The sequence below is a fragment of the Microtus pennsylvanicus genome, chromosome 5, assembly GCF_037038515.1.
Source record: "Microtus pennsylvanicus isolate mMicPen1 chromosome 5, mMicPen1.hap1, whole genome shotgun sequence".
NCBI classification, from domain to species: Eukaryota; Metazoa; Chordata; class Mammalia; order Rodentia; family Cricetidae; genus Microtus; species Microtus pennsylvanicus.
Genome location: NC_134583.1, coordinates 78,674,281 through 78,698,468, shown reverse-complemented (window position 1 = coordinate 78,698,468; position 24,188 = coordinate 78,674,281). Strand labels below are relative to the sequence as shown.

At 46.2% G+C, this 24,188-nt stretch overlaps 1 protein-coding gene across 14 annotated transcripts in view; it reads left to right on the top strand.

The window, feature by feature from the left end:
- The window catches only part of Ebf3 (EBF transcription factor 3), a 115,803-nt gene that overhangs the window by 5,747 nt on the left and 85,868 nt on the right, over positions 1-24,188 (top strand). For all 14 annotated transcript variants that reach the window (XM_075972604.1, XM_075972601.1, XM_075972597.1 and 11 more), the window contains one exon: positions 584-652. In XM_075972604.1, the coding sequence (XP_075828719.1) occupies positions 584-652 (69 nt within the window). The remainder of the gene's footprint in view (positions 1-583; positions 653-24,188) is intronic.

Here is a 24,188-nt window from a genome sequence, read left to right as displayed (position 1 = left end):
TTTTTAAAATGCGAGAAGCATAACATTTTTGTTTCGTTTCTGCTTTAATTAAAGTTTCAATAACAGAGTTAAGGTGGGCTTAAAGAAGCGACAATAGACGTTTGTGATAGATTGATGCCTGCTTTTGTGCTTATAATTAATAAATGCCCCCAAAGAAATATTGGTTAGAGGTGGCATCTTGCATCTTTTCCAGAAATAACAGCTTGACAATTGGAGGTAAACAAAAGCCGAAGCTGTGAAAAGCTATTCCCCAGCCTCCAGCCTTTCCTCCTCAGTTCACTGCAAAGACAAACACCAACAGCATGTTTTCTGCATTTTAGCATCATAATTTGTATAGGAGCTCTGGCTACTCCGCTAGTATTAATAGATGCGTTTAACTCTGCTCCTTCTGGCAGGAAGTTGCCACAGAAGTTTAGCTGAAGAGTATGCTAACTTACTAGGCTGAAATTTGTCAAGCTGCCTAAGTAGGAAAACTATTTTCTTGACTCCTACTGCTTCATTGTCAGACTTTGAAAAAAAATTACAAGTCGGACAGAGGAAGCTGGGATGAATACTAAAAGCCATGTTTACAATTGCCCCACAGCCGGTGCTGCGACAAGAAGAGTTGTGGCAATCGGAACGAGACGCCCTCAGACCCCGTAATCATTGACAGGTAAGGATGACTTCTTTATGTTCCAAACAAAATGGTAGCAGCAAGCCAAACTCTCTGCCTTGCTTGGTTTCCAGTGGCTCCTTAGCTTTGAGGCTGCTGTTGGGCTCATCTTGTGCACTGCGCCATTTGTCCGCGTGCACAGGTGGGTTGACGTGGAAACCCGGTGGCTTGCTCTGTGGGGATTCAGTAATTGCTTGCGAGTTGTCAAGGGAAGCAGTTTCATCTGCCACTGCTCTCACTGTGAGGAGCACTTTATGCCTAGAGAGTCTCTGGCTTTAAACCCAGAGATATGTCATAAACTGCTTTCTGCTAATTTGTTAACAAGTATTTCATATTTTTGCATTATTATTATTATTGTTATTATTATTATTTATATATATATATTTTACCTCGGATGGTCGTTGAAGTTGAAGCGTGGGTGGTGGTGCTCTTGCAGTCATCGCCCAGTGGTAGAATGAATTTAATCTGCTCTCAATTAGTTGCAAAATGTCTCCTAATTTTTTTCCAATTGTGGCTGTCGTTTTATGTCAAGTAGCAAATATGTAACTAACAAACCAAAGTTGTTATAATTGAAACTAATTACACATGCTGGTTACATTTCCAACATTAATTTCCATAACTAGATTAGCTATATGCATTCTTTAGGTTTGCTGTTCCTCATCTTGCCATTTATCATGTTCCTTGGGCAACGTGGCATCCTTTTAAGATACCAATCATTAGCCCTAATGGTGCTAATGTGCACTTGGCATTGCCTTAGTGGAAACAACAAAAACACTGCCACCCTCCGCTCCTGACTCACCCAGGCTATTCTGAGGAGGAGAGGAGATTTCTTTCTTCCCAACAATGGGGAGCAGCAAGGGGCCCAGTGTGTGATTGACTGCAGATTTTGAAATTGGTACCCAAATCGAATAAATGTTAGACGTGTATATATGACACCAGTTTTGTGAGGCAGAGGGTTAGACTGTTTTGAAGAGGGGTTGAGTTTCAGCAGCTTTCCTTACAAAGTTATCTTTTGATCATGAACTTTGCTGTCCAGGGTCTGAAAAATTAAAGCCGGAAAACCCCACGAGTTAAGCCTCAAGAAGTCTGCGGCACCAGTGGGGAGCATTGCTAATGTTTAACTAGCTGGAATAGCTGTTTGCTTAGTGGAGAATGTTTGGTATCTGACAGAAGGGACAGCTCTCTTATTAGTAATCAAATAGGGCTGACCAGTTGTGGCCGTCAGTCAGGCAGTTGAGAACAAGTTCAACACTTTACGAAACTGGAGCTACAGAAATCAATGTAATTATATTTGTTTCGGTGTCGTGGCTATGGAAGTCATGCAGCTCTGGGTTGTTGTCTTGAGATGGAACGCATTTTATTTTACTTTATTACTATTAATTTTTTGGAGGGGCTCAAAGTGTACGGAATAGCCATTGGAATCTTGTCTGAGTGGGAGATGCTTTGAAAAGCATTAGCCTTTACTGCAAGATTGTGAAAATGCTTCCGCTCTCTACTTGGAGATTTTAAATGTGGTTTGGTTTTAAATCATAATTAAAAAAAAAATATGCCATGATGGTGGAGGGGCCATGTTGGTTTGACTCACATTTTAGGTGCTGATTTCCCCTTCAAAAGCATTTTGGGTTTGTTCAGTGTTCAATCACTTATTGAACATTGATAGGGAAGAACATCTGAGACTCAGTTTTTAATCACATGATGGGTAGTGCTTCCCTCCGATCTACAAAATTTACTCTGCAGTTCTCCTCTGAGGGGGTCTTTCTTATATTTGTTTAATTAAAATTATGCAAGGACCACTCATACCTTTTTAACCTAAGAGAAGTATATGATCATTGATATTCTAGAAGCACAAGAGGAAGGGGAAAATGTGAAAACATTTGGTTAATGGGTTTACCGTGTTTATTTGAATAAGGAGGATTGAAGCTCCATTTACGCTTGGCATAAATGCTTCGGAGGTCTTAATTATTGATGAAAAATCTGCTCTGCTTCTAAATTCAAAGATATGACAATTTTATAGGAATTTTAATCACCTTCCATGTTAGGGATTTTAAGGTAAGGATAGTTTTATGTTCTGACAAATACAGGGAACACTTTTAGCATTCTTAAGAGAGCTGTCACTCATAATGACAAAATACTATTAGTATTTTGTTGCTTGCTGTAAATCCCCGTGAACTGATTGCGGTATTGGCACTATCTCCAGTTTAAGGCGTATTTCTAGAAGAGGAAAAAAAATGAATTTAGTGTTTGCCAAGACAGCTTGTGTTAATCAAAGAGAGAGACTCATCTTTAGGAGGCGATCTCTTTGGAGCAGTGTGGTCATTTGCAGCAGAGATGTGCTTCAATTTCATAATGATGATCGTTTCTGTATGCTGTGGACTGCCTCTGAAAATCAGTTGCTCCCGTTGAGTTTCAGCCTGGGTTTCCTCTTGAGTATTGCAGAATAAAATGTCCCATCAGATCGGTGAGTTTACAGGTCCCCAACAGTCCTGTCCTCACTTGGTTAGTTGGCTTAAGAATTCTATACAGTGTGTTTCGCCGGCTTCTTATGGCCTTTGTATACATTTCGCAGGTTCTGACCAGATAAAGCATATTTGTCCTGAGGATATAAACCAATAATTCCAACCTGAATTGAGATCAATGGACCCACATTTGCTCCAACCCACACCAAGCTCCTTCCACATGTTGAGACTGCTTTGTGTGTTATGAGAACAGGGAAGTAAGCTCCCTGCTCTGGCAGGGTAATCACATTCTATAGGCCCTGATGCCTTAAATCAATTAATTACACAATTTAGTTTAGTTATCTTTCAGAAGTATTAGATACTTACAAATGGCATGGAAGACACTTCAGAGTAGGGGGGGTAGGGAGGATGTCTCCCATTAGAAATCTTTTCATTTATTATAAAGCTTTCCCTTATGTGAGATGCTTTCTCCCACATAAAACACTGTTGGAGAAACAGTTTTTTATAGTTCCTTGTATTTAAAATAATATAGCGACTTACCAAGTCGAGAAGAAATATAGCATTCTGAAGATATGGCCTGTAAGAGGCAACCACAGGAACATATCTGCATATACTGAATTGACTACAAAGAGTCAGGCCTACCTCCTCATACCCCCCCACACACACGTGTGCATGCTCGCCTGTGCACACACACGGCCCTGCACAGTCAAGGCACCTCACATATGCAAGTGTGTGTATGCAAATGCATACATATTCACATATACATACATGAATTTTTATGGTATTGCTGAGGAGGAAAGGAATATTATGTTCCTCATGAAATAATGTTTTCTGGGAAAACACAAAAGCAGATGGTCTTCATTAGGAACACCCATTGTCCACATATCCCAAATATGAGCAGATAAATCTCTCCTGTTTCACCCCGTACATTCCAAGGGCTGCAAGTGATTACAGGATGTCGGCGTAGCTGCTAAACCAAAACCACACTTGGGCTCACATTATTCGACTGTGCCATCCGGGTCTGTTTCCTCAGGAGCTCTGGAAATGCCTGGGGAAGGCACATCACTTTACCCTCCCCTTCCTCGCTCTGCTTGGGGAGCACTGAAACACAGGGTCCAACTGTTGCAGCCTGTGGAGGACTCAGGAGCAGGGCAATGCGGCTGCCCACTCGGACTGGCTGCACACCGTGGGTTGTGTGCAGCTGAGAGCATGCTCTGCGGGGCGGTTCCAGATGGCACTGTCTCTGGCGTCCTGCTTGCTGGCATCTCTGCAGCAGGCAGTGCCCCCTCCCCAATAAATCTGGCATTAGTCTATAGAGTTTGGGAGACTTATCATTCCAAGTCTGTCCCTACTTTCCTGTCTGGGAGCCAGACATCTGTTTATCCTATTTTCTTTCATACGGAGTTTGGAATGGCTGTAGTTTTTCTTTTTTTGGGGGGGGGGGTGCATGAAGTTTTGTCATATTTAACAGCTGTTACAGAATTTCAGCCCTGTGGGCTCTGAAAATACTTTTCAGCTGACCTCAGATTTTTATACATAATTGACATTGAGTTGTAGAAAAACATTATTTGCTTAACCTCTCATTGTCTGCGATTTCACACTGTCTCTGGTCCGAGGGTGTAAGTACCAGAGATTTTAGCTCTGTGCTCTCTCCCAGCCCTCCAAAGCCTTGCTTTGATTCATCTGTGTGTTTTAAGTTTACACCTTTAAAGTGATTGCAGAACGGTAGCCCAAAAGGACTGGAGGTTTTCTTTTTCTCCTTTTCCTTCCCTTCTCTTTCTCTCTCTCCTCTCTCTCCTTTTTTTAGTCAACAGTGTTTCCTTTCACTTCCTGTCACAAAGGTCAAAGAGAGCCGACCTTTGCTGGCAGTCCTGCTTGCTGAATTATTCATGGGATTGACTTTTTGTCAGCACACACAGTTGTGCTCTGGGACAATTTATTCATTTACCTCATTTAAAGCCCCTTTCTGCACCTGTTCAAGTATTAATATCATGTAATTTGGGCCTAATGCCGATTTTGCTGAACACTCATTATATTTTTTATTAGCTATATTTCCAAACGATTATGTATGATTATTACCAAGCCTTACAAACAGCACTGGGTTATTCCCTAGCCCCTTACATCTTCTTGTCAGGTTGTTTTCAGAAGCAGGGTGGATAAACATTTGACCAGTCCCGATGTTTTTATTCCTACTCCATCTCCAAGCGGAGAAGTTAAAGCTCCCTCCCTCATGGCCTTGCACGAGCGTGATTAAATCCAACTCGGCGAAGCTGTACAAATGCCAGCGTTTATAAGGTCAACGCTTTTGTTAAAAATGCTATGTAAATGAGGATCTGCAAAAAGGGACATTAAATAAAATTAAATTCATTGTCTTCTTTAATGTCATTTACATTTTGGCTAAGCCTCGGCCTGTCAAGGAGGATTTTAAAAATAATTTTAATTACACATCATTTAAGGAACCCAAGGTTTTCTATTCAGTAGCATTTGGATAACCTGCAAAATGGAGACCTGTTTGATAACTTCTGAAATGATGGATTGTCATTCTGTATGCATAATACAGCAAGGACAGCATAGTTTGCTGTTAATTTTTTCCTTCTCAGTTTTCTTGAAAGTGAATATAATTATCATCAAACAGGCCTGGAAACCCTGGAGTCCTCCTCTTGGCCTTGGCTGGGAAGCTGTGACACTCTTTGGTTCTGGGTCTATTTTAGTACATGGGGACTTTAGAGAAGGGAAAATATTGGCTAGATATTTGGCAATATTAAAATGCACTTTGGATGAATGGAATGGCTACAAAGATTCTGATTCCGGTTGGCACGAGCCCCATTTGGCTCGGCCAGGCTCAGGTGTGAATGGCTGTTTTATTCCCTCGTATGCCAGTGGAGAGAGGCAAAAAGTTCACCATGTTCATTCATCCTTTCATTTTTATAAAAAAAAAAACTCCTGAAAACAAACAGAAAAGGAAGAGCAGTTTAACAGAGTCACAGTGTCACTCTTTCATTTAGAGGGGTGGCACCAGGAACAGTGCCCACTTTATGAGCATGCTTCTGTGCCCACCACAGTGCCAGGACTGTGCATCAGGCATGGCGCATCTTTGTATAAGCTGATGGTGTGTATCACAGTGAGCAGTAGAATGTCAGGGCCAGCATCAGGCCTAGGGTTTACGTCTCTGCTCTAGGCTGAAGAGGCCTGCAGAGATTTATGGCTGCCTGTTCTAGCTGGGTAAGGCCTACAGGGTGACCAGGCCAGGCCAGTGGAGAGCTGGGTTGGAAAACAAGCCACAGGCCCACAATGACTTCCGCAGCACTCCTAACCAGCTCAGATTCTCATCAGCTTTTTCAAGGGCTGAAGCTGTGTGGTGCTGCCTGTTAGGGGCAGGCAGCGGCAGGCAGCCCATTGCTATGAAAATGCAGGGCTGGAGGGAGGGGCTGGAAGCAGGGCTGTCAGAAGCTATACTCCAGGAGGGATGTTGACGCAGACCATCCCGCGCCTCTGCCGCAGCCTTATCAGGTGAAGAGCAAAGATATAGCCAGTGCCTGTAATCGTGTTAGGACGGCATGGATGAATTGGATTACCGTATGGAAAGCCGTCCAAACTCAGAGTTCTGTTACGCATGCTTACAGGAAGCAAATAATTACGCTCTGTGCACCAGAAGATAATTGGGGCTGGCCAGAGGCCTTCTCGTGACGCTGGAGAACGCAGGAGAAGCTGGCCTCCTGGAAGCTTGTGGGGCACACACAGGGAGGAGGAAGGCGATCTTCCCCAGATATAGGTGGCTCAAGTTGATGCTATAATTTTCGGTTACTTTTCAAAGATGGTGAATAATTTATCAGAATTCAAACTCACAGTAGCTATGGGAGGCATGTTGGAGGAGATAAAAATTCCAGGCTCTAATGATGGAGATTGTCGTGGCAGACAGGAAGTGATTGACAAGTGGGGGTACAGGAAGTGAGAACTGGAGGAGCTTAACCTGTACTTGGCAGAGCTGCCTTAGCTTGCACTCCGAGAAAATGAAAACCATTCACCCGTCCGCTCCTGACTGCTCGCCAGAACACACGCTTCTCTTGTTTGTTTATCTTAGTGGCAAATCTCTCCAAAATGTTTGTGGTTAAAACTCTATATAATGAGACATTATGCTGGCATTATGAATGCTTTAAAATAAAAATATAGCTATCATTTAGAAAAATAAGTGGAGGGATTTTATGGGTTAAGGGCTTTCTTGCTATATTTTATAAGCTCTTGGACTTGGGGGTAACTAATGTTCACTGCATCCTCGAAGCCGAGAACACTTTCTAAAACGTTTTATTCAGAACACAGCCCGTCACATCTGTCAAAACTGTAAATGTTGTAAATTTGCCAAGCAATTGGATGAAGAGCACTGTGTGTAGGGGCAGAGGGGAACTCTGACTTTAGTTGCTTTTATATCACTTATTTCTCATGCCCTTAAAAAATGGGAAAAAAAAAATAAACCCTCAAACCTCTCCATTTGCAATTCCTTCACTGAAGGTTACTCAATTAGAAAACGCTCAAAATCTAGGAGGGGCCCCGTGTCTATGGATGGCGAGCATCCCCTGAAAGCAGCAGGGCCATACCGAGCGCCTTCCCGGTAATTCTCTAGGAAATGAGTTTACCATGTGCAGAAAGGAAGGGGCTCGGGTGGTGTTGTTGCAGGACACAGAGCCCAGGCCCCACCAGCGGAAGAAGTCGGCTCCAGGATGTCTCTGCTGGAAGACCCAGTGCTGCGCATCTGGGAGGAGGCCTCTTTTGACCTGACAGGCAGCTCTGGCCTGCCCCACCTCTACCCCTGATCCCCCCACCCCCTGCTTGTAATTCCCATCTCTTTCTTTCAGAAGAAAGCGCTGGGGCCAGGGTGCCATGTTCAGGTGACACAATGAAACACAACTTTGGCACTGTTCAAGGACCTCCAAACATTTGCCCTCCTGATGGTGCATTTACAAAGAGGGGAACCATCCGTGACGTGGGAGGCTAGCCCTATAGTACAGGCTTCGGTGAGGGCACATTGCAGCCTTTTTTGGAGTTCTCACCGAGAGTCTAAGTTGTAGACAGATGTACAGAGGGGATGCTCTAGCCTGTATAAAGACAGGTCAGGGCCATCCTGGGGTGACACCTGTGCAGCAGCAGCCTGAGACTTGAGTACAGACCCAGAAGTACACCTTCCTCAGGAGTACAGGTAGCATGGGCCAATAGGTCATCCATCTTTGGCAAGGGAGAGGGCCTGCCTGTCATTAGGAACAAGACGACTATAGCCCAGTGGAGAGGGCACCTCTTGCAGCCAAGTTAACTTGATCTTTCTGGTTCTAGAGTCAGAGATGATGCCCTGGCTTAGGGCAAGCTTCCTCCTTGAGCATCTTTGCCGAGACTCTCACTGCCATAGGTATAATAGGTAGGGTCTAAGTACTGTTCTGATAGGTAAGGCAGACAGGTATCTGTGCCCAGTTCTCATCACTTGGAACCCTATGCCCGGCTCTGAAGAATGCCACCCACAGGCAGAGGTCGGGGGAGCCTGGGTATTTCAGGTGGGCCCAGGAAAGCAGAGACCACAAGGCAGGGACTTTGGAGCTGCCTAACTAAGATGTGCTACCTGTCTGAGCAGCCAACTGTTTTCCAGATCCATTTTAGGCTCACAGAAAACTGAGTTGACAGCATAAGTTCCTTTATACCATTTCCTCCTCTGCCCTAAGCTCCCGGTGTGAGGATTTTGCCCTAGGTATGGGACACTGGTTACTAATGTTGATATGTGTTAACTAAAGTCCACAGTGGCTGGAGGACTCCACTAGGTGCCCTACATCCTGTGGAGTGTAACAAATGTCTCATGGCACGGATCTCCCATCGTGTATCATACAGAAGACTATTCTTGTTCTGGCCTTTGTCCCCAGTATCCCACTTGGTGTCCCTCTCCCTTCCCAAACCCATGGCACTTGGCCATTTGTCCCTGGATCCCTGCCCTTCAGGGATGCCACAGGTAGGGTCTTACTAAATATGCAGGCTTTCCAGACCAGCTGCCTCTGAGAGTGGCGTTTCCCGAAGTTTCCCGCCTGTCCTCTCATAGCCCGCTGCTAACCCTTTAGTGATTCTTTTTGTTCTCACCCCTCCTTCCCCCTAAAAGTTCTTCCTTTCTTTCCAGTCTTGCTGTTTTGGTGTTCAGTTCTTTCATTCCTGAGCTTATATGCTACACGTCATGGCTGAAAGTTGTGTGCGGGGGTTCTTGTGGCTTTTTCAAGCTGCATGTCCCACTTGCCCCCCCCCCTTCGAGTTCTTGGCTTCTTTACAAAAAGTTAAAACATTTTAACTTTATATTAAGTATTTATTGAAGTGGTATAGCTCAATTTCACTTATTAGGGTTTTATTTCCTAAATAATACTGTTTGGAATATTTAAATCATGTAGGCCATAAAAAGGGGAATGATTAAATTATTGGAAAGGCAACCCTGCTGCCCCCTGGCATAAAAACGGGATGAATTCAGCATTTGATGTAGTTGTTGGCTTTTTTTGGTTTAATAAATTACACTACAAATTTTCCTAATTGCCAAACAAAATGTTAGGCCGGCTTTAGCCATTGCTGACAGTAAAACAGAACATAAAGCCTGCTGAGAGTTATATGTGGTATTTAATACGAGACAGAGTAACGCTTGGGCTTTCTCAGTGAAGTATGAATTCACACCCACAGCATTTGTTTCACATTAGGGCAGGTTTGTAAATCAGATCAGTGTGCTGGGATGGGGTGGCCGGGTGGCCTCTCTTCTGGATGCTCAGTTGTTGGACATGTGGCCAGAGACGGCTCCCCGTCCACTTCCACATTCTCAATGAAGCGATAAGCCCCATGACACCCGGAAGATTGGGTCAGGAAACAAGTTGGGGATTGGATTGGATGAACGGCGCGTCCCTACCATGAGAGGTCACTGGTCTGGGCTGGCCACTGGGCAGCAGCCATCAGTTACCCAGACATCGGTTGCTGTGGGTCCCCGGCCAGGGGAGGCCCCAGGGAGGGAAGCAGGACCTGGGAGAGTACTTCACGGGGCACACCAGTCCCTGCCATTTATTAAACGTGACAAGCGAGCTCTAAACAGAACGGTCCTTTCCCCAAAGATCATTACTTTGAACAAATAATGAGTCATGCAAGTTACTATGCAGCCAGGGTCCCATCCAGAGCTGGGCCTTTGTGCGGTTCAGACGCTGCCCTCACCCACTCCCCAGTGGAAGGACAGGTTCTCTCTCACTCCATCTCATCACCAGGGCTCTTGTCCTGGATACTTGTCTTGCCTCTCTGGAAGCCTGGTTTTTTGGTCACAATTCCCAGAAAAGCTTAGCATGGAAACATGCTTGTCTCAGTTCAGGGTATTCTGACACCCATGGATGTCCTATAGTTTGAAGACACGTCTTTCCTGCTGCCGGGGCCTATATGTAGGCATAGCAACAAAAAATGCCATAGGCGGTTGTGAGACCAGTGAGAAGTGTGTTTGCTGAGTTCGGGCTGTCTGTCATGAGTAGTGGTCATGGTCCATGTTTGCTAAGACCCCAGGATAACTATTCCCAGCAATTAGAGCATCCAGACCCCTTTCCAGCACCAAACTCATTTGTTCCCATTTATTAGGCTGTGCACAGTAAGTAATTTACATTGTTTCAGAGTTATGTGTTATGGTAATTTATTGCGTGTGCGGGGGTCACACAGAGGTGACCAGTCGCAAGGCAGATCCCTGTAAGGCGAGGAGGGAGAACCCAGAAGGAGAAGCAAGAAGGCAAGGGGCCTGTGATTTTTAAACCGGCTACAGCCTTTTTAATCACATCTTGATTTATTCCCTGTGACGTGGCTGGCTTTACTCTTATTCTCTGTTTTTTAACAAATCAGAGCTGAAAACAGGACTTTTTTCTTCTTTCTTTCTTTCTTTTTTTTTTTTAAGGAAATGGTAGCGATATGTTTTAACTAGTGGAGACTTTTACTAATGCCCTGAATAAAATATTTGCCAGAGGCCTCCACTAAATGTAAAAGCGCTCCACAGAGGAAACAATGTCGTCACTGTTCCCTCCTCATCATAGCAGGTTTCGTTATCAAGTTGAGGAAAAAGGCTTGTTTAGGCGAAAATAATGACCATAAATAGAGCTGTAGAGCAGGGCTCAAGGCAGCAGTGACAGAGGCTGCTATCAGGACCTGCAATTCCAAGGAAATATGAGTGTTCTGATCCAGGGAAGCAGTAATTATCTTTTTGTGAAGAATGTACAATGGTGTCGGATGATGAATTGATCGCAGATTGGAAGCGTGGTTCAACTGTCATGTTACAGAGATAAGAGAGAGCCGCGGGATTGCTCATTGCCTTTGCTAGTTCACAGCCAGCCAGTTTATTAGCACAAATCCCAAATGTTTAGTAAACTCATTAGGTCCCATCTAATGCTAATTTATCATCATAGATGGAACCCTAGCAGTGAGGCCGGAGGACAGTACGGAATCCGCGTGATTTACAGAGCTTCCTGATCAATCACTTTCCCTGCGCTGACCATTTTTCTTCAAACGCTTTAAAGGGGCCTGAGTGAGCCGTAGGATCACACCATTCCAATCGGTCAGGGTTCTTAGAGTTATCTTCCCGAGGATGGTTATCTGAAAGGTTAGGAAATCCTATACAGGCTGATGTGAGGAACAGCCTGGGTCTAGGGTCCCTGTGCTGCCTTCCTCCACGCCCCCACCCCTGTCCCCCCTCCCAGCTTACCTACCCGTCCTCTCCCCTCCCCTCTCCAATCCTCTCCTCCTATCTTTCCTTTTCTTTTTACAATCTGGTCACAGAGTCGAATTCAAAGAATTTCCTTGCAAAATCAGTTTACCAAGAAATGCATCATGGTACATAAATGTCAAGTGCAGTTTATTCTAAACTTCAGACAGTGTTTTTCTTTTAAAAAATCAAGCTTTAAATGCCCAGTTCTCCTGACATTTTCGTACATATTCTATAGTGTTTTCGAAGAGGATAATAACCTTTGCTTGATCCCAGGCAACAGCTGCAAAGATAATGAAATTCTTATGATATTTCACCAGGTAAAATGTGAATTGCAGAAGAAAAGCTATTGAATTTTTATGGATCTTAATCGCATAAAATGAGATTCATGGGGCATACGTATAACTATACTCGGTGGACCAGCTGGCTGCAGTAGCAGCGAGGATTCGCCGCGTGGTGTGAGGGGCGCTCCAGCCTCCACTAAGAAATGCTCCCCAAACGCTGCCTTCAGCTTGCCCTAAGAGTGATAATGAAATATGACAGAAATTTCCTTGTGCTGGATCAGTGGCAAGCGAGGTCCTCCACCACCAATATTAATTCATCTGACTTATGTTCCAGTCTTGATTTACCTTATGATTAAAAACTTCTGCAGGTCTGCTCAGCAATTGAGATCAGATCTCATCTGCAGCCCAGCGGTATTGATCCCTATTTAACATCAAGGCTCAGAATTGATTGGCATTGATTAACAATAAAAATGCTCTCCTCCATGTCCAGCCGCCAAGCCAGCATTCTGAAAGGAGGACGCTATGTCGTCCTCCTCATTGACCAATCTGAAAAGAGAAACTGCCCCACCCACAAGTAAACAATATATTTTAATGTTATTGTAGCTGGATGCTGGACCGACACTGCAAATTGATTTTATTCTTGTTGTATGAGATAAATATCTTTAATAAAATTCTCATTTTATTTAGGATTTTACAGGAATAACTTGATTACTCAAATAGTGATATTTTTTTTCTTTTCCCATGGTGTAAAGAATGGATTAAAACATAAAGGCCATAATAACGTAATACTAGAGACCAAATGTTAATCAACTTTGAAACTCTGCACAGGATGGCTAAGTCCAGGGAGATAGTTCACGTGTGGAGATTGCAGGGAACCCAGGAGACAACTGGCATTACAGAGTGGTTTGTTCTTTCAGCCAGGCCTGTGTGTCTGGAACAGCGCATGACTGCTGTGTGCTTGAAGGCAAGCTCCTCTGCAGAACGCCTCGAGAACATATGGTTCCAGAGAGCGCAGCCCAGCAGAGCTACTCAACGGGAGCAAACCAAGTCGCCTCTAAGAGACTGGGCTTTTGTTTCTGTTTTGTTTTCGCTGCCTCCTATAGATGTGGCCCCGAGAAAAGGAGTCTCTAGCAATTCTTTTAACTAATAGCAGAGATTTTAAAAAGTGAACAGAGGAAAACAGACGAGAAAAGTCTTGCACACTCTAACTCCTGATGTGCTTTCTGGGGAGCTGTCCTGTTTCCAAGTCCGGCTGGTAACCCCTAGCAACCCGTTAGCGCGCATCCTTAGCATCCAAGTGCACTGGAGGCCTGGTCCAGCTGAAAGGAATTATCCAATCTCTAACATCCAGAAGTTTACAGTTATATAATGATGGAGAAAACCACAAATCCCAGGGGATGTCAAATTTTAGAGATACTTTTAAAATGAAATTATCCAGCCAAGCCTCTAAGACAACCTTCTTGTGCTTAAGACAATAACTATGGCCTGGGATGAATTTCTTTTTTGTGATAGGGCAAATCCAATTTGCTTCTTTAACTGTTGATTAAGGAATCAGTTCTACAAGGCTGTCCCCTGGAATTATTTGCTGTTTATTTGTCTGTGGAGAGCTTCTGGAATCCCCTCCAACTGGGAAGGCCAGGTCGGGCATGGCCATAATGAAGAGCCGCCTGGCGGCTCCAGGCACTCTGACTGGCCTTGTTTGTGTGTAAGAAAGAAATAGTTGGTTCTTTGAGCAGCTACCTCCTATCATGCCAGCAAAGCAGCGCAGAGAGGAGGACCCAAATTTGTCTTCTCTGCAGTCTTCCTTTTGTACTCTCGAGGGAAACACCCATTAGGAAGCAATAAATAAGTAAATACCTTAAATTAGAATGTATCTCACTTCAACATTCTCTGAATTAGTGTCAGTGTGTGATCAGGAAAACCAAGGTGTTTGGCTCCTCTTCTGCACAGGACATACCTTCCCTCTCACTGGCTTGGATGGTATGAGAAGAGGGGCCTAGTCACCTAAAACCAAACGTGAGTGCCGAATGTGGTATGCCTTTGATTTTGTTTAGATATGAGAAGTCACCAATAATTTGCAAACGGATGTGTAATATTTACAAGAACTGAACTCTAGCTCCACCCCTGAATGATTCTTTGTATGGGAGGCCAGCCTCAGTTTTCATGAACTGTCCCAGGCTTTGTCCCTGTGCGACCGGCTTTGTTGGTTGGTTTCTGCCTGCTGTCCGGGTGCCTATGGCTGCCAAGCGCAGTGTGAAGGGCTCTGTCAGACATATGGTATTGGTGTTTGGGGAACGTCTATCCCGGGTTTTTTTTTTCCTCTTTGATGAGAGCCGTTTTTCCCCTGCATCAGAATGAAGTCTGATTTTTAGTATGAGGGTTGGGAAGGAAGTTCGTTTTTTTTTTTTTTTTTCTCTGAAGCATATTACATTGCTATCCCAGGAAGAAGATATACATACACAATGTGGAGAGGCTACCCCCAGGTAGGACTGTTCTAAGTCCACTCAGAATCTTTGGAGATATATCTGAATGTTTACACATGTGATTTTTAGGTTTATTAAAGTTGTAGTAGAAAAATAAAAGAAAAAAATGTAGGTGAAAAACAGTCAGTGTGTCGGAATTCATGTCGGCCAAGTGTGTGTGTTTCCTGGGCCTGAACTGGGGAGTTGGGCTCCTCAATCTGCCTTTCTGCTGCCTATAGGGACATCAGGGCTTGGACTACTGGTGTAGAGCTTGAACTGCAACTTTTTTACTTATAGCTTCCATCCTTGACTCCCTGCCAGGACCACCTTGGGTTATCCTCTCCTGACCTCTCAGCCCCTGGAGAGAGTCCTGCTCTGCCATCTTTTTCATTCCCCACCCTCCTCTCCTTGCCTCAGATGCCTGCCAGGCCATCCTTGCCACACTCTGTGACTAGCCTTACGGATATGGCTCCGGAAGCTGTGGACCGGGAGACCTTGTCCCTGTTCTCACTCACGTCCTACTTCGGAGCCCGTTCTCGTAGTTTCTTGGAAGCAAGGAGTGGAAGCCTGTGTTGAGCCTCAGCTGAGCTAGCTGGGCTGCTTCTCTGGGCATGCTGTGTCTCTAAGCCCGGTCTGTAGCCAGAGGTGGAGCAGAAACCAGTGCCTTCCCTAGCATATGTCCTTACCTACTGATGCCTTGTGCTTCTGAGCAAAGGCTCGCCTGCCCCACCTGCCTCACCCTGTCCTTTCATGGCTGTATCTTGCTGAGCCCCTCAGGGGATGCTTTGGTGACTTTGGTACCTGCCATAGGCTGTGCATTGATGATGTTTGTTAGCTTAGCTGTTCAGGTACAATGCTTTCTTTCTTAATTTAAAATATAAATATCTGTACCCTCTTTCTGACCAAGTTTCCATAAGTCCTGTAGGGAGTAGGCAGCCTTCTTCCCTCACTAATCCCTGAAACCTGAGAAACTCTGGAAGGCTCTTACCCAAGAAGGTCACCTTATGAGGATGGGACCTGGGGTCGTTCAAGTTTCCATTGGGGACCCCGGAAATGCTGTTCCTACCATCCAGGGAGGAAAAGCAATAGGTGGTCCACAGCAGCTCTGTGACAGTTGCAGGTGTGTGAGCCCCTTGTGCCTGATCGTTCAGATTCCTTGCTGTTCCTTTAGCCTCTGTGTTGCCCCTTAGATAGACAGGTGGCCTTGGATGGGAAAGGTCCCAGGACTTAGCCAAGGAGTGAGGGCATGGCTACTCCTTTTTGGTTAGTCTCTGCTTCCTAATAGGTGTAAGAGGAAGCCAGATATGGGAACCCACCACTGAAATCCTATTTCAATCCCTGCTGGAGGTCACAGGGTGATCACAGGTCACAGTTGTTGAGGTTCTTTGTAAGAGCTGTCTGCACAGCTGAGTCTGGAACTGTTGACATCCTCTCAGATTTGGGGCATTAAGAAGCTTGTCTGAGACTAGTCAGCTGGAAGGGATGCAGCTGGGATTTGAACTTAAGCTGCTGGGGCCCTTTATTCACCCCTTAGGGCTCATGGTGACCAGCAGGCTCTGAGATTGGCTCATAGTAAGCTCTGGTAAGTACTTCTCTTCCTTGACCTCCAGGAAATGCTGGACAGGTTTCATGCACTGTAGGACCCAGTTCTTGAGACAGGAAGAGAAGTCTTCTCGTGACATATGGGTATGACCTGCACCCTGTGCAGAATGCTGGGGGTGTCTGTGTTTTGGACAAGTGGTTTATATAAATGAGGCCATAGTGTGCACATGGTGTGGCTTCGTGGGTGATGAGCAGATGCCCTGGAGCACTTGTGTCCCTGTGAGAGAGTTGGGCTAGAGACCTTTGGAGCTGTGAACTTCTAAGGAAGATTGGGAATACTGGATATGGTGGTGCATGCCCGTAATCCCAGGGCTTGGGAGGTGGAAATAGGAGGATCAGAATTTTAAGGTCATCCTCATCCGCATAAGGAGTTCAAGTCCAGCCTAGGATATATATGATACTCTGTCTCAAGAACAAAAACACAGAAGAGATTAAGAATATTCAAAACATAAGTGGGGAAGCATATAGAGATGCTGCTGTGTTGAGGGGTGCAGTCAGAGGGACACCGAGCCCCACCACTGCAAGGCTTCTCAAGTTCTCAGAAGGCTATTTAGACATATTGTTCCTAAGTGCAGTGGTAAGGTTGATACCTTTCTCTCCGCCCCGTGGAACAATTCAGAGACCGTCTAGTCTCAGCGCGTACAACACAAGTTTGCTATTGACTCGAAGATCTCCAGTTCCACATGAGAATTCTAATTCCATTTATCAAGGAGAAGTGCTGAAAGGGTTTCAATCTGATTAAGCTCCATGGCAGGAAAATCCAGAGAGGCAACATCATAATGCCGGCCCCTCAGCAGAATCGAGGATGCTACAGTGGGCAGGCTGCCTCTGCTTAGAGTGCCCTCGAGCTGTCTCTTCCCCAAGTGTGGCTAAAAAATAAACATAAGGAAAATAAGAGACTGAGAAATGGCTCAGTCATTAAGCACCAGGACCAAGCTCAGTCCGCAGAACCCATCCAAGAAAGGCATGTGTGGTGGCGTGCTGTGATCCCAGCTCTGAAGGGGTGGGGCCAGGTGGGTTCCTGGGATACACTGGCCAGACAGCCTAGCCTACTTGCTGAGTTTCAGGCCAAGTGAGAGATTCTGTCCCTCCAAAATAAAGGTAGATGTTGAGAGAGATAGTTCAGTGGTAAAGAGCATTTGCTGCCCTTACAGAGGACCTGGATCTAATCCCTAGCACCCACATGGTGGCTCACAATCATCTGTGACTTCAGTTCCAGGGGATCCAACCTGACCCTGTCTTCTAACCTTTCCAGACACCAGACCTGCACATGGTGCACAGACTTGCATGCAAGCAGGAACACTCATGCAATGAAGTTAAAAAAAAATGTAAAAGAAAAAGAAAAGAAAAAAGTGGATAGCACCCAAGGAATGACATCTGAAGTTGTTTTTTGGCCTTTGTGCATGCATGAGCGCCCGCACACATGTGTGAACATGCCTCCATACATACTAGCCCACAAAACACTTATGCACTCTGTAAAACAGGACAGAAATACAGGTCCTTAAACAAAACCTGTGCTGTAAGAATGAGTCTCTGAATCGCCCTGTGTACTGGCTACCTCCTCAAGAGTCACTGGGGTCTCAGCTTTCTTGGGGGTCTCCTTCTAAGAGTCTCAAGGAGAAGGGACTGTTTGGGCCTTTGAAGCTTGACCTTGATCTTGAGACTATTTTCCAAGCTGCTCTGCCACCCTCTATGCAAACCAAGAGCCTCTGTGTACTGCAGAATCTCGGACCTCTTCCCTTGAGGGGTAAAAGCCCCGGCTGCTCACAGAGGTGGTGGCCAAGCTCTCTGATCCTAGTGAGGATACAGACCTTCTGTCCTGGTGCAGTGCTGCGTGTTTGAGGTGGGTCACCCACCCCTGAGGCCCTTTCCAGTCTTGAGGGACTCCCTCGGCCTTTCCTTACTATCCCTGACTCCTGTGTCTCGCCTGGTGCATTTTTGGTATTTTGAGATTTTGGTAGTTTGAACACTGTCTCCCTGGAATTCTGGATAGGACCGAGTTTTATCCATTTAAAGTGAATTGTATAGAGTCTAGGGCATAAAGGAACCAAGAGCAAAACCTTCCATGAAATTAGAAACTCTCTCTGCTTAGCTTTACCTTCTGGTACATTTCAGTGGTAAGAGTCCCTTACACACAGGCTGCCTGCTCCCATTGGCTGCCCCAGCTACTTGAAACCATCTACTTTTTGGGCCCTGGGCAACCTTTGCTGTATTCTGTAGTCTCAGCTGCTGACATTGTCCCCAGAGACATCCTCAGATTTTCTATGTCCCTTGGGCAATACCCACTGGGGTCATGTCCCTGGCCCATCTGGTGGGAGCAGGAGGATTTGAGCCAGTCCTTGCCTTCCATAGACTGTCCTTGGAGAACTGTTACCCTCAGGATGAACAAAAGGGACTTGAAAACTGTCGTGGAATACCAGCACCAGCCTGTGATGCTTTCTGTAATTCCATAAGTAGAATTCTATATAATTCCATAATGTAATGATGTTTGTAATTGGAATTGATGCCGCTGTTGTACACAGGCCTCTATGACTGCACCTGCTGCCTCCTCTAGCTGGCCTCAGGCACCAGCTGCATGATTGGGGGTGGGGTAACTTCTGGAAATCCCTCTCCCCATAGTGGCATGGTGGTGGAGGAGGGGCCTTTAGTGCTTAGGAGACACCCTGGGATCTGCTTTTTACGAAGTTCCTTGTCTGGGTTGCCTGTGATCGAGTGTGGTCCTTCTTGATCTTGAGTGGGTTCCTCTTTTACTCATCTGCTCACATACTATACACTTTGCTTTGTCAAGCTTGTCCATTGCCAGACTCTGGTTGGATGGTCCCACTCCATGTCCCTGTTGTGCAGAGAAAGCCCTCTAGTGTGGGTCAGGCTGGCCCCAGACATGGCTGACAAATGGCTTGCCACCTGAAGGGTTGTGCTTAGGAAGCGGGGCCCTCTGGATGAGTAGCTATGGCCCAGAAACATTACGACTTGATGCCCATTAGCTCTGTGCCTTACTTGGCATGCTCAGCATCCCTCATTGATAGGTGCCAAGTTGTGAGGCCAATTCCTAGGAGGGCTGGGCCAAATAGACACTGGAAACTGTTGTGCCTTCAAAGAGGTCTCTGTTAGTGGAAGCTTGTAGGTTGCATGGCTTATAGCTGTGAGAGCTTCTGGCTAACATTTTTGGATAAGTATGTTTCATACAGTACTCAGAGCACTGGGGCATGCTTACCCTAAAATGTCAGTCTTTGTTTATTAGGTTAGATTAGCACCAGGCCCAAAGCAGGCCCTGCCGGTCCAGAACAACCTGGAGTGTTGCAAAGTAGTCCAGAGAGTTCTAGAATTGGCTCAGTTTGCCCAGACAGTGAATTTGGACATCTTTGAGGGCTGACCTGTATCTGCATGTCCTGCTAACTTTAGATCTGTTCATGGGAGGAACACCTGAGATCTAAATGTGGAAATTCTGCCTTGGTTACTTGACAGCTGGCCTGGTGCCCGTGGAGTGTTCATTAGTTTTCAGTCTGCAGGATTCTCCTCTTCCCAACAGGAGCAGTGGGATCACATGAGGGAATGGAAACGAGGGGGTGGGAACATTGAACTCAGACACTCCCAGCCCCACCACTAAAGCATGCAGCTTAATAGTATGCAAATGAGCTAATACTCAATAATCACTCAGAGTGACTCATTTGCATTTGGCCCTGAGATGAGATTGCAGATAGGGTGGTGGAGGAAGAAGCCATCAGAAAGAGCACCCAGAGGTCCCTGTGTTCTGTGAGGCCCTCACCTAGAGCTGCTGGTGTTTGCTGAGCTCCTGCCAGGCAGGGACAGAGTAGACTCACAGGACCACCTACCCTCCTAGACTAGGCTCTCTTGGTGCCCCCTGGACTCTCAGCAAGATTCAGAGGTGGGGCTTATCCTGAGCCCATGGACAGAACTAAGGACAGGATGTCTCTGCTTGAAATTGGGAAAGACCACTGGGAACTTGGAGTTGTTGGGTTTGGGAGGGAGGGGAGGTTAAAGACAGGGATGGTACAAAGCTTTGATGTCTGGAACAAGGTTATCTGACAGTGTTCAGGATTCCCAGTTAAGCTTGAATTTCCTGCCATCAATGAGTAACTTTAAAGTCTCTTTAAAAACTGCACTACACTCAATATTTGACATATATATGTATATATACATATATATATAATAAAATAATAATTATTGGTTAGCAGAAATTCAAATCTGGGTACCTGTTTCTTATTCACTAAATCTGGTAACCCCAGTGTGTCAGGGCATAGAAGTCAAGGACCTGCCTTGGTCTGTGCCCCTATGGGCTGTAGTTGGATCCATGGAGTCACTTAGAAGAAGTTGAGTGGGGATGAGGAGTGAGAAGAGATGAGAGGGGCAGAGCACACACAGAAAACTGGTACCTGGGCAGTCCAGCAGAGGCCAGGTGGTTGGCACTGTGGGGTGAGGAGTCTCTAGGGAGGAGATAGAATGGGTATGCTCACCTTCTCATGCCTAATCTGACACAGGACAGAGAGAGGAGGCTCAGAGGTGCCGCAGCCCACCCCGAGGCTGCTGGGACAGGGGACGTGGTCCCTTCTCAGCTCAAGGCCCACGTGAGGTGCGATGACTTGGAGGCCTTCGAGGTCCTCTCTTTCCTTCTTATGCGATTGCAGCGCTTACCCTCCACTCCCCGCTCTGAACCCAGATGCTGTGGATATGGCCGTATGGGTTGCTATCAGCCTCGAGGTTTTTCCAAACGCTGCTGGTGTGGCCATCCCACAATGTTCTCCAGTTCTCCTTTACAACTGAAGCCTCCTTGCTCAGTTTCTGCCACTTAACTGTCCTGATGCCAGGTCATCTCCCTGACCCTCCTGCCAGGCCTTCCTCAGCAGCCCTTTCTTTCCACAGCCTCTGTTTAAGAGGGGGTGGTCTAGGGACTTAGTTTGTGAACCTGGTTGCCCGTGTGTATGTTTGTGCGCGCACACACGCGTGTGCACATGTGTACGTTTGTGCTTGTGTTCAGAAGAGGCTGTAGAGAGCAGGATAATGATCACCATGGCAGAATCTGGCCTCGCCTCCCCCGCACCCATGAGTCAGGCTGATTCTAAGCGAATGAGATTTTAATCACCTGTCACCTCCGCCCGCACTTTCTCTATATTTATGATAATTTTTTTGGGTCTTTTTATTGAAATCAGTGTTGACTGAATCAAGTAATCCTGATTAGCAATCTCACTGTACCCAGTCAAGAGTGAAATGTAGCCCAGCCCTGGTGGTGCACCAGGCATTCTGAAATGGGGTAGGGGGGAGGGAGGAAGGAAAAGAAAGAAATAGATGAAGTTTGTTTGTCTTGGTTAGAGGTGATGGTCGGGTGTTTGAGGACAGTGGCTGTGTTTAACTGGCTAGCTTTCCTTCGTGTTGAGAACATCCTGGCATGATAATCCAATCAGAGGATCTTTTAGCATCATGGCGGTGGATGGGTCTCTGCTGACATTGTTTTGGTTTGAAATTGAAATTTGCAACAATGACATCAACAACAGCTACAAGGAATAATGCAGCAGGAAGTGTTTTCCCTGCGAGGTGTCACAGCGATGCTGGAGAGCTGGTTCTTCACGGCCTTGCTGGCTCTACGGCCTTTGGAAATGGTGACGTATTGATCTTTCGGGCAACGGAATAAACTGTGAAGGCGACAGATAAACACAGCTGTGAGAGTGGCCCTCGTGTTCTTCTGAGAGCAGCCATCGATCCTGGAGTGGTGCTATCAGATCTGTGGCAGCTCTCGTGTGGGGAGGAGCAGCTCTCTTCCCCAAGACAAGCCAGGGACCCTGGTGGCCTGGTTGAGACAGAGACCAGCTGTGGGCCAGGGTATGGAGTTTGGAGCTTTTCCCCCAATCCACGGGCCTTCCTTCTTGAATTTTTCCCCCACTATCTTTTCCAAAGCAAATGCTTGAAGTGAAGACTGAGCTATCCATGAAGGTCTGTGCTTTAATGTCTTTGTTAGGAAAGCCCTAGTAGTGCCCCCTGGCTTTGAAGAGATTGCTTAGAAAGTCAGAGTGTGTGGGGCACTCCTGCCCACATTCCACAGTGCTCCACCTCTGCCCCTGAGGCTCCAATAAGTGGTGGCCTGGCATTGTTTTAGCACCTGGAAAAAGGGACAGAGCTCTCTTCCTCCATGGATGGCTGGACATGGCCTGTTGCCATACATCCTGTGGGTTATAAGGGTCTCTGTGACTTTGCCTGGGGTCAGTATGAAGAGGATGCAAGAGGTCAGGGGCTGTAGTCAGTATTATAAAAGCAACAGCATGTACGCTGCCTGCTTTGAACAAGTCAGAGAACTCAGACTGGTTCTGTCACCTTTGGTGGAGGTGCAGGACAGGAAAGGCTCCACTTAGAACTAACTGTTCATGGACTTTGGATCAGAACCTGGTTCTGCCTGACAGGAAGCTCACTCGCAGACCCAGATGGTGAAGTCTGTGGTTGGCCAGGGACATTTAGGAGTCCAGTTTTCAAAATGGAGACCTGCGTGGAATGACCACTTTCAGGGCACATGGTTACATTGCGCTTGGTCTCCTGTGTTCCTCAGGATCTGTGGCATGCCTGGCAGAGCCTCATGGTAGCATTCAGACCCTCATCTATTCTCAAGTGGGCAACAGCAAATGTACCTGGATCCAGAAGATGCCTCTGTTGTTCCTACAGTGACCTCCTATCCAAAGTATCCCCAAGACATCAGGGTCCCCATAGTTCTTCTCTGGGCTCTGATGTTCATGACATATTAACAGTAATGCCTTTTCTTCTTGGAGACCAAATGCAGTACCCCCAAGTTAAAATGCAAAGCCCCTAACTCTGTAGTTGTACATTTTAAGGAGCCATGTGGAATGGTATAACTGCTTTGTGCCCCTTATGGGATAAACAAGGTGCCCAGTGTCAGGCTTCTCAGAATGGGCCTGGTGTCCACCATACAGTCGTGCTGTTGATTTAAATCTCTCGGCTTCAGATTCATTTCCCTCTTTACCACCATTACCAGCTCATTAGCAAGTTCCCACGCTATGTTACTAAGCAGGGTACCTTACCTACAAATGTTTACATAGGCCAGAACGTGTCTACCATCTCACCTCCACCCTGGCAGAGTTTGCACCAAAAAGGGTCCTTAAGGGATGAACCTCATCTTTCTGATGTCCCTGGGCACAGCATGCGGGACCCTTCTTTCAGACCCTGCTAGGGGAGGCATTGGTGGCTCATAGCATAATTCCTCCGTTAGTTGTGTTTTCCCCAAATTCCACAAGATGTAAAAGATGCGAATAAAAAAAAATCAGTAAGAGACTTGGAAAAGGCCATAGAAGAGATCAGCAATTTCCTGAGGCCAAAGAGGAGAAAGGGCTGCTGAAGACAATGACCATGACTGTGAGATCTAAGTGGTGTGAGCATTACAGTGATCCTCAGCGGGGAGGGAGGAGAAAGATGACTCCTGACCCCAGGAGAAGAGGCAGAGGCCTCCTCTGAAACCCTTCACCTCGACTCAGGTTCCAGCGAGGACTTTCTGCGTTTTGTCCCTGAAAGAGTCGTGGTGTAAGTGAAGAAGGGTGGTCTCACGGAAGTTAGCAAAGGGAGCTGTCGAATAAGCTAGAAGCATTCTTATTGGCTATAACTAGGTGTATGGGATAGACATACGCATGGACCGTGGACTTCAGCTTTTATTTAGGAAAGAGATAGCAAGGAGAGACTCCAAGTAGCATGGTGGCCGGCTGCAGGGGTGAGTGCGTAGGTCAGTCTCACTGTCTCTGTAGGCTGACAGCTGTTTTCAGGAAGTTTCTGTGTCAGACATCATCATTCCTGTGCCTGTTCCTGTCCTCACTGTCTGCTATTTCCATGACTCAGCATGTCACATGTGAGTTAGGATCAGGATTGAGCCCTCTGCCTCTGTCTTGGCCTCACTCCTGTCCTGGATAGGGACAGCACTAGTTTGCAGACCGTCTGGCGTTGCTCTAGTGGGAATGTTTCCTCTGCTTCTCTCTCTATTTCTGGTCCTAGAGATCGTGGGAGTCT